Consider the following 11,055-nt stretch of genomic DNA (forward strand, 5'->3'; position numbering starts at 1 on the left):
TTTCCATAATTTGTTATATAAAAATATTATAAAACATGGTTCAACAAATTAAATACAATACAACTAGAAACATTAACAACCATTATTTTATAAAACTAGCCTTGTTTGACTCTCGGGAAATAGCCAATACACCTAAGTTTCTTTAGCAGAATATGACCGTTTCAATTGGATATCTCAGTCATTTCCAAGGTACTCTAGTAGCCGACTGGGCATAGATGTCCCAAGACTCGACAAAGTAAGTTAGCCAGGTGTACGCTTCCAATGTAGTTCCGGATATCACCCTAGATACACGAGGGTATTTTAGGAAGGCTAGAGGGGTGTGTGGTCCGAGATGCAGAATCCTCAGCCACACCATGATACCTACACAACATTTGATATCAATATTTTTACATGTGTTCATACATATGCCACTAGCCAGCTCATTTAATGAAAACATGTAATATAGTACAATTATTAATGTGGCTTTTCATCTTCTCTTTTATTTGTATACCAAAGAAATATGATGAAATTTCATGCCAAAGAAACTCAATTGGATGGTTTTGATCTAACCCTTCATATATTTCTAGAAAAACGCTTGCCTTTTCTTTCGCGATCTGAGCTAGTCGATCCGTGCACCATGAGACCCTCTTCATGCGACTTAGAACTAGATACAAGACACTTTATTTTTTCAAATAAGTGCATTCCATCATGTACTTCTTCAAGAGTAAGTGTTTTGCAACTGTAGATGATTATATCTCTGAAAGATGAGTTGGAAATAGGTAGTGAACATATAAGGATCAATCCTAGGTCTTCATGGTCATACTTCACTTTTAAAGTCTCTAGATCAGAGATAGATTCCTTGAATGTGGTCAGGTTCTCTTAAAGAGACGAACCTTCCGCCAACTTGAGCGAATAAAGACTCTACTTTAAGTAAAACTTGTTGGTTAACGATTTCTGCATTCCAGTTGCTCCAATTTTGTCTACAAAGAAGCAACTGTTTTTTCTTTCAACACATCCTCCAAAATTTGATTTGATGAGTGTAAATAAATCTAAGAAAGGGCTTTACGATCCTTATATTTTTCCTCTTTCGCCCATTATGTTACCGACTTCTTATTAAATCCTTCTATTGCATTGCCGAGATCTAACTGTGCAAGTACATCCTGAATCTTCACCTGCCACAACAAGAACCTAGTGTTTCGATTAACAGTAGATTAGCATACTTTATTGTTTCCACAATCTTGAACCTGAAGCTCTGATATCAATTTGTTAGAATATTGGAACGATTATTGGCAAACAAGTAAATACAATCGAAAATAAATAATACTAAGATTTATGTAGAAAACTCTTTCGAGAAAAACCACAGGCAGAGAAGAAGAATTTGATTAATACGAGGGAAGAAAATACAAGATGATTTTGGTAAAAGAGAAAACTTGATGTCTAATCCTTTAGCCTTCGTATCTATTTATAGTGATAGATACTGATTACAAAGGAAAACTAAATAAATTAGAAATCTACTATATTAAAGTTATCTACTTTTAATCCAACTAAGATCTTACTTTTCCAAATTTAAATATTAATTAATTTGTGTCACTTTGAATTCGAATCAAACTCTAACAAACACCTTAAAAAATATATAAAAAATATACTAACAAAATCATATGTTCAAGCCTAATGCATTTAAGGGTATAAATGAATAGAGCTTGAAAGAATAAAGTTTTGTTCGTGTTCGTTTGTTTATTTTTGAAAGTGTTCATGTTCATTTAAATTTTTAGTATAGTCTTCGTGTTCATTTATTTATTTTTTACATGTGCTTGTGTTTATTCGCTTAGTGTTCACAAACATGTACAAACAAAACTCTCTTTTTACTCTTTTATTTGTATGCCAAAGAAATATGATGAAATTGCATCACTAGTCTATAACTTTCTTAGACTTTTAAAGTTTGAACTTCTAAGTTCACTTTATGTTCAATTTAGTCCATGCCTTCACCATATTTAAAATGTAAAAAATAAAGAAAAAGAAAATGAGAATCCAATAAACGACTCGATAATTAAGATTATAAACGAGTCAATAGGCGAGCTTATTCGTAAACATAAATCAATCAAGAATATTTTATGTTTGTGTTATTCGTTTATTAAATGAACATAAAAAAAACTCCACACTTTTATAATCACACCTTTTTTTCAATCATTGGAACTGTTTGAAAATGGATAAAATTAGGGATGGCAACGAATCAGGTTGGGTTATGTTTTTTATCAATCCAACTCGACTGAAAATATATATCCTCCACACGAATCCTACCTGACTCGAAAATTATATATATTCCATCCGACCCGAAAATATATAATACTTTACTCGACTCTGACCCTATCCAAATTTTAGAGTATAAATCTAAACCGACTTGACCCGGTATAAAATAAGAACTTAAATAAAAATAATGCATAGAGGGGGTATTATAGTAATTACCCATAAATTTATTTAAATAAATTACACTATTACTATGGGTTGAGTCATGTCGAAGTTTTTCATCCTCCATCCGAACCCGACCTGACCTCACCCCCTTAGAAAATCCTACTTGACATGACCTGAATCTGGATTTTAAAAAAGAAATCGAACATATCAAATCAGATTGAGTCGAAAGATGCGAGTTTCGAGCTAAATTTTCATTCCTAAATAAAATATTTTTATGATTACTTTGCAAGTTTACACGATTTAAATAAAAGATTCATATTAACAAAATTATTGAAAAAGTTCAAATAATTAAGCAGTAAAATTTTGAGAATCAAAGAGTCAATAATTCTTAATATTTTGTCATGTGAATCAAGACAGAAATTAACTAATAATAGACACTCAAAATGATAATATTGATAATGTTAAACATTTTCATTGATTGAAAAAATTTGAACACTTAAATAAAAATAATGTATAAATTTAGACAATTAAATAAGAAAATATGTATAGTTTAGATATTTATTATTATTATTTACTTTCAAGTGCAGTTCAGCCAGAGATCGGAATCCCAACGACCGCAAGGGTACGGGGGACACTGTCTACAACTCTTCCACACCTGCGGTTAACCACCCGCCACCACCCCTCCAGACGACAAACAGCTAAACGGCAATGCCCAAAAACTAAACCGACGGCACAAAATCTCACCTCAGTGAAGGTTGAGTCTCGGTTTAACAATATACTGCCTTGAAGTTAAAATACATGCAGACGATGCTGATGTCCACACCAATTGAGACGATGCATGCGACCTGCTCTGCAGAAATAGAGGTAACTCAAGGATATTAAAATATTGCTAACAGCCACGACGACCGCCGTAAAAAAAAACGTTGTGTGGAGGCAACAAGATTTGCATTTCTTTTCTACTTTTCCAATACTAATCGGAAAAAAATACAAAACAAATCAAAAGGAACTTCGCCGATTAAAAGAAGGCAACGATCGCAACGGTGTGCAATCTTGACGGCTATAATAAAGCTGATGATGGTAACTGTGTCGATGGAGAAATACAAGACTTTGAGAAGCAATGAAGTAGTATTTAAGATATAAATTGTCAGAGAAAGAACAATCCTGGGGAAGAAAGGGTGTCGTTGACCGGGGTCAACAAAACTTGAGTAACTTAAAAAGTTAATCTCTTTCATTTGATTCCATTAAACTTAAAAGAAATTTAATTTTAAGTTGAGTTATAAAATAATAATTAAATAATTTAAATAATAATTAAATAATTTTAAATTTAAATTTTAAATTTGTATGATATATATATATATATTATACAATTATAGAAAATTTAATATAAAATTATAAAACAATTTGAATACTTGTATTAAAATTATATAATTTATAGTAAGTACAGAAAATAAATAAAAAGAGATAAATAATATGACATGAGAAAGAAATATTAATTTTTAATTACTTACCTATAATCAACTTGTAATAATTATTTTGGTTTATGTTTCAATTTGATAACTAATGTTGAAAAATTAATAGAGTTTTTATGTGACATTTTTTTTATATTTTTAACAATGACGTGATATTATCTTATGATGATAAGTCAACATCAATATTAAGTTTTTAACATTAAAGTATCAAAATAAAACATAAACTAAACGTTAGATGTGTTTTTGAAAATAATAAAGTTTGAATACCAAAACAAAACAAATATAATAGTTTAGGTACTAAACTTGTGGTTTACCCTAATTACTATTTGTAATGGATTGAATAACCTATTGATAAAAAAGGTAAATTATACATTTAGTACCTTAACTATTAATTTTGTTTTATTTTGGTTACTAATTATTTTTTTAAAATCATACGTAACATTATATTTTAATTTTATTTTGGTCATTCACTATTAAAGAAGTAACAAAATTATTGATGTGACATTTTTCAATGGTGATGTGATATTATTATATGGTGACACATCAAAATCATCATTAATTTTCTAGATGCAAATAACTAAAATGAAACCAAAATTAAACATTAAATATAATTTTTTTTTAAAAAATTGAATAATCAAAACAAAATAAAATTGAAAATTTTGCTATCAAATGTGTAGTTTAACCAAAAAATGAAATGCGAAGAATTAAGAGAAAGTTTTAGTGGAAGGTTCTCATAAAAATATTAGAGACAACAAATTAAATATTTTTTAATATTTTAGGAATAGATTAAAAGATAATATTTGTCTAAAATATTTTTTAACTATTAATAATATATTTATATCCGTAAATATATATAATTGTTTAAACCTAAAATCTCTAAAAAAAAATATTATATAACCATTCGATGATTCACATATTAAATAACCTTTTTTTATCACACATTAATGATAATTCTAATGTAAATCAAAATATTTATGTCTCGTTTCGAGGTTATTGTTATCATTAATTTTCTGCTATTTAAAAATATATAAATAAATAAATATTAAATTAATTTTATTTTATTTTTTTCGTTTATTTATAATTTTATTTTATACTTTTTAAAATTTAATAATAAACAATCGTATTTTTTACATAATCAAAACTAATTATAATTGAATATATTTTACTTCTTTTTATTTTTATCATTAATTATATTTATCTTCTTTGACTTAGAATTTTTACTCCTATTTTTTTTAGTTGCCCGCTCGATTTTAAAGTTTCGTCTTGATTAATCAGGATCGACTCATATCACATACTAATTTTGGCGGTTGAGTCTTACAGTAAAGATTTTCTGTATATGCAATTACTCAAATTTAAAAGTTTATTCAAATAAAATCAAATCGCTTAACACTTAAATCAATCATATCGATGAATTTTGACCCTATTTAATAATAGAGAGATGAATTTTTTGGTTAAAAATGAAAAATAAAAATGAAAGAGGTACAGAGAAGTGTTCCAGAAATGTGGTGACGTGTGTGAAGCAAGACCCCCACCTAAGCAAAGACAGCTTAAGCGTTGAACAGCTATATATAACTCCCTCCATTTCCGTCCCTATATACACACTCTTCCCATCATATATATTTTTTTAAATTCCTTTCCATTTTACACATCCGCTGTTAAGATGCTCCTCCTTCTCTTCCCATTTCCCATTATTACCAAAATTCTATTCTCCTCTTTCTTCTTCTTCTTCTTCTTGTCTTTGGTGCTGCTGGTATTGTTCTCCATTCATCAATGGCGCCACCACCACCTCAAGGGTAAACTCCTTCCTCCTGGTTCAATGGGTTGGCCTTATATTGGCGAGACTCTCAAGCTTTATACCCAGAATCCAAATTCCTTCTTTGCCAACCGCCAAAAAAGGTATACAGACAAATATCACCTTCGTTGTAAAGAAAGAAACAAGTTCAAATATTTTTCCTTTGATTTGTTTTATAGGTACGGACATATATTCAAAACTCACATATTGGGATGTCCTTGTGTGATGATTTCAAACCCCGAGGCGGCGAGGATAGTTCTTGTGACGCAAGCTCATCTTTTCAAGCCCACGTATCCACCTAGCAAAGAGAAAATGATAGGCCCTGAGGCTTTGTTCTTTCACCAAGGTGCTTATCATTCGAGGTTGAAGAAGCTGGTCGAGGCTTCTCTTTTACCCTCTGCGATTAGAGGCTTGGTTCCTGAGATTCAACAGATTGTTTTGAGATTTCTACCCACTTGGGAGAATACCACCATTAACACCTTGCAAGAAATGAAGAGAGTATGTCGGTTTCTTCAACCATTTTTGTCTTTTAATCACCACATGGAGGAGCATCATTAGTTTTTGTTTTGTTTTTCTTTTGGCATGTTTAGTACGCTTTTGATGTGGCAATGATTTCGGCCTTTGGTCATAAACGAGACGATGAAATGAACGAGATCAAGCAGCTGTATCAATGCCTGGAGAAGGGTTACAATTCCATGCCTATAGATCTTCCAGGAACTCCTTTCCATAGAGCAATGAAGGTATTCATTTTTTCTTCTTTTTCATTCAGATTCTTTCAAGATGGACTTGCTCATTGAATCTTTTGAAAAAAAAAAAAAGGCTAGGAAGCAGTTGAATGAGACCCTGAGAAGATTGATACAAGAAAGAAGAGAAAATGATGAAACAGGAGGAGGGTTGCTGGGAAATCTGTTGAGGGCCAAAACCCACAAGGTTGATCATCTCAGTGATTCCCAGATTGCTGATAATGTTATTGGAGTTATCTTTGCTGCTCATGACACCACCGCAAGCGTTTTAACCTGGGTTTTAAAGTACTTGCATGACAACGGAGATTTACTAGAAGCAGTCACAGTAAATTTTTTCTCCTCAGCTTGCTGATGTTTTCATTTTTCACCAGAAAAAATAGAAAAGAATGCACTCAAATATATATATATTCAATTTCAATCATATGTTGCAGAGAGAACAAGATGCTATTCAAAGCAGGATAATTGAAGAAAACCGCAGGCTTGCGTGGGATGATACAAGGCACATGCCATTGACTACCAGGGTACATTATCATTTTGAAAATGAACGGTCAAATATTTTTCCAATGTTATATATTCGAATTTAAAACTTCTAGAGATAACAATTGTCTCTTTAACTATCGAAGTGGCTTGTTCTTGCAAGCTTTGAACTGAAATATCCGAATTAACTAAACTGACATACAGGTGATTCAAGAGACACTACGAAGAGCAAGTATTCTATCGTTCACGTTCAGAGAAGCAGTGCAAGATGTTGAGTTTGAAGGCTATATCCCAAAAGGTTGGAAAGTTCTTCCTCTCTTCAGAACCATTCATCATTCTGCAGATTTCTTTCCTCAACCCGGAAAATTCGACCCGTCAAGATTCGAGGTGAGGCCTTGCATTAAAACAAATAAATCATCAAAAACAAAATTGATAGCTTTTAACAATCTAAGATGATTATAAGATAATATCTGTATAAAATCTTTTATAGTCGTCGATAACAACATACACTGAAAACGCAACTTCTTAAACACGTAACTTCAAAAAATAATACGGGTTCATAAAACTGATTTTTTAACATTATAAAACTATATTTTAACTCACCAATATTTGTTGACTTTCCGAACATGACATATCTATGAAATGAAACATTTGGAATCCCTTACCAAGATTCGTGAAGTGGGTCATCCACTATCCGATTTTGGCACAAATATAAGGTTATCAATGGTTTCTGTGATTTTTGCTCTTCCTGTACCGTCCTTTTCATTTGTTTACCGTCTTCTCAAGCGGTTCATGTTTCAGAGGCACGTGAGCTCATCTTGTAGCCTAGTAACACTGCAATTTGGTTTCATAACGATATCTAACTATTGATATACACGTCCTACAAATGTAGTTGTTCGAACTCGAATGGTCGTATCCTGTAATTCGAATGCGCATAAAATTTCAACAAACCATGACAGTGGAAACCAGAAAAAGGAAAGATGATGGACAGTATGATCACAATAAAATCGTGTGCTGAAAGTTTTGTTCCTTTTGGCGATGTTTTGCAGGTGGCACCGAGACCCAACACATTTATTCCATTCGGAAATGGTGTTCACTCTTGTCCAGGAAGTGAGCTGACTAAGCTTGAGATGCTGGTTCTCCTCCACCATCTCACCACTACTTACAGGTTCCCATTTCTCATCCCATTTTTCACCATTATTTTTTATTTAATCCTCTAATTCTGGGATAGATCGAAGTATTTCTTTTTATGCTTAAGACTCACTTTTTATTTTCATAGTCGACTGAATTTATCATTTTCGTCACTATATTATTTTTATATTAATTTAATTCTTAAAATTATTTAATTGTATCATTTTATACTCTTTTTCTAACTTAAACTCAAATTATAAATCTTAAGTTAGTAATTAAGGTTTAGAGATAATGGAGTTATGGTTTATAATTTAAGGTTTTAAGTTAAGGGTAGGGTATGAAATAATGCAATTAAGCAATTTTGAGGGCTAAATAAATATGAAAATACGATAGGAATGAAACTGATAAATTAGGTCTATTATAGGGGCAAAAGTTACTCTTTTACGTTCTTTTTATAATTTTTATTGATAATATCTTTATTTTTAAAAAAAAATTATAAATTTAATTCTTTAAAATTTTAGAAATTTATTATTATCGTAAAATCATGGGTCTACCTCTTCCAATTCAACGACATCACCATAGTTTCTTGTTTTCGAAAACGTAAGACGAAAAACAAAGCCACGTAGATCGGTGTAAATAAAAGATTTTGTTTAAAGTATTTTGTCTACTCGTAATTAACTAAAATAGGGTAACTTAGAGCGGTCCTCTTACTTGTGTTCTTTAGCAGATAAGGCAGTGGGACCGGTGGATTTGTCTGTATGATTTTGATCCGTTATAAGCCTAATCCGATTTTAATTTTGATATAATTTTAATTTTAACGTAATTTCTTCCTTTTTTTAATTTAATTTAAAAAAATAATGTTTGAAATGATTATAAAAATTAATATATATTTAAAATATTTTTTAATTATTGATAATATATATCTATTTTTTTAATATAGCGGTTAGAATTTGAGTTCTATAATTTTAATAGATCAAGCACGAATTTTATAGATAAATTGCATCAATCATCATTGAATTTTATTCTATCTCTTATTTCACTAATTATACTCTAAATCTGTTAAATTTACTCATTAAATTTAACATACTTAGCATTTTTGGCCACTCAGCCATTTTTTCACTAAACGACGTTATAAATGAACTGTTATATAGATGCAAAACGATGTCATTTTGATGAAAATTTTGTTTTTCTAAAACGGCATCGTTTTAACGCCGTTAAATATTTAACGACAAAGTGACAAAAAATTCTAATTATGTTAAATTAGTAAAGAAATTGAATGAATTTAAAGTACAACGAGTGAAATAAGAGTGGGAACAAAATTGAGAAATGATTGGTGTAATTTACCTTGAATTTTATTTCACATGGAGTTTTGTGAATCAAAATTGGATATATTAATCCGATTTTGAGATAGGGTTTTCCACAGTGGTAGGTATGTAACCCTTACAGGTGGCAACCATCCGCAACATTCTCTGACCATATTTCATGAAAGACTATACCAAATCTTTTGAAAAAAAAACTGTTTATTCAAACTCATCTGTACGTGGATTCGTGCTTAACAAAGAAAAAACAATGTTGGATTAGATGATAGGCGAAAATTCTAATGGTAGGCAAAAATTACTAGTCTTAGATTTTCAAAGGAAGGAGGATATTGAGGGACTAGAAATGACAAACCAAATTTGCTTTGTCCACAATCTGGAATACTTGTGTGGGACCCCCTATTAATCACGAACTATTACTGCAAAACAGAATGGGACTCGTCCATGTTTTATAGACATATGTTTTTTTAGACAATCCGACGTCGACATCATGATTCAAAACCACTGAATCCCCACATCTTGTCCCTCCTCGTATCTCTCTAGTCTCATGAACAGATTAAAATAAACTTTTGAGTTGCTTAAAAGGGTTTGATCCTAGGGAGACGACGGATTTTAGCCAGCTGGTATGTTTCGATCCTAGGAACATGATAGATGGAGTAATATGATCGCATTCCTTAAAATTTTAAAATTTCTTAGGATTTAAATATTTATTACAGTTTTTATTAATTATTTAATTTTGTAACCATTAAAATTTTGTAACTTTGTATATCCTATCTTTTTACTATAAATTCTCTAGTTTATACCTTAACATAAAATATTGTCTTATTTAGGAATATGATGAATTTTAGTCGGCTGGTATGTTTCGATCCTAAGAATAAGATATATCAAGAGGTGCTAGAGGTACACACCTATAAATTTTTGTAACTTTGCATTTCCTAAATTTCTCTACAAATTCATAAGTTCACAAATTGTACATCGACATAAAATTATACGTATTTCCCCATTTAAGAAGATGGATTTTAGCCAGCTGGTAGGTTTGGGTGGAATGGCTAAAAGACATTCATGTAGGGTTTTCCAAGCTACACAGAACATGGATCTCATTTGAAACCACAGCTTCTGTTCTGCAACTTTTACGCCACACCATTTGCTACTTTGTCGTCTATTTCATCACTTGTTTAAAATATCTGAGATTTCAATGATGTTGTTTATTCTCAAATGGCTCAGGTCCCAGTTTCCTTGAAATGGAGGCTGCTTGGGGATAACTGTGAAAATTTAGCAAGTTTAAGAAATGTTCCCATCAATGTTGTTTTCAGTATATTATAGTTTTGACAAATACATAGATTTTGCTGCCATTTTCATTGAAAATTTTAGCTCTTGTTGGTCTTGAAGCCCTCGAATGTTTGTCTGCAGGTGGCAAGTTGTGGGAGATGAAGATGGGATCCAGTATGGTCCCTTTCCAGTTCCTAAAAAGGGCTTACCTGTAAAGATCACCTCCTACAAAAAATAAAACCCTTTTTTTCTTCTTCTTTTATTTTCCTCCTTTTTTGCTTGTAAAACTAGTCACCTTTTATCTTTGGTCATGGTTTATTTGTGTAAAAGTAAATGTATGGTGTATAAAAACAAGCAAAATGAAAAAAAAAAAAAATTGTGTGAGTTAGTGCATTTGAAGATCAAATCTGTGTGGCTTCCTTCTTGGATAAAGTAGTTGTCGATATTACCAGATATTTTTGCTCCAATTT

The 11,055-nt window shown here is 31.1% G+C and overlaps 1 protein-coding gene across 1 annotated transcript; it reads left to right on the forward strand.

Moving 5' to 3' along the window:
- Positions 1–5,526: 5,526 nt before the first annotated feature.
- On the forward strand, positions 5,527–10,823 carry LOC120129407 (abscisic acid 8'-hydroxylase 2-like). The gene is made up of 8 exons (XM_039146917.1): positions 5,527–5,753; positions 5,829–6,147; positions 6,240–6,389; positions 6,469–6,717; positions 6,824–6,913; positions 7,074–7,256; positions 7,919–8,037; positions 10,727–10,823. The coding sequence occupies exons 1-8, from the start codon at positions 5,674–5,676 to the stop codon at positions 10,821–10,823; spliced, it is 1,287 nt and encodes a 428-aa protein (XP_039002848.1). The 5' UTR covers positions 5,527–5,673.
- Positions 10,824–11,055: the final 232 nt, after the last annotated feature.

The sequence above is a fragment of the Hibiscus syriacus genome, unplaced genomic scaffold, assembly GCF_006381635.1.
Source record: "Hibiscus syriacus cultivar Baekdansim isolate YM2019G1 unplaced genomic scaffold, ASM638163v2 tig00001644_pilon, whole genome shotgun sequence".
NCBI classification, from domain to species: domain Eukaryota; kingdom Viridiplantae; phylum Streptophyta; class Magnoliopsida; order Malvales; family Malvaceae; genus Hibiscus; species Hibiscus syriacus.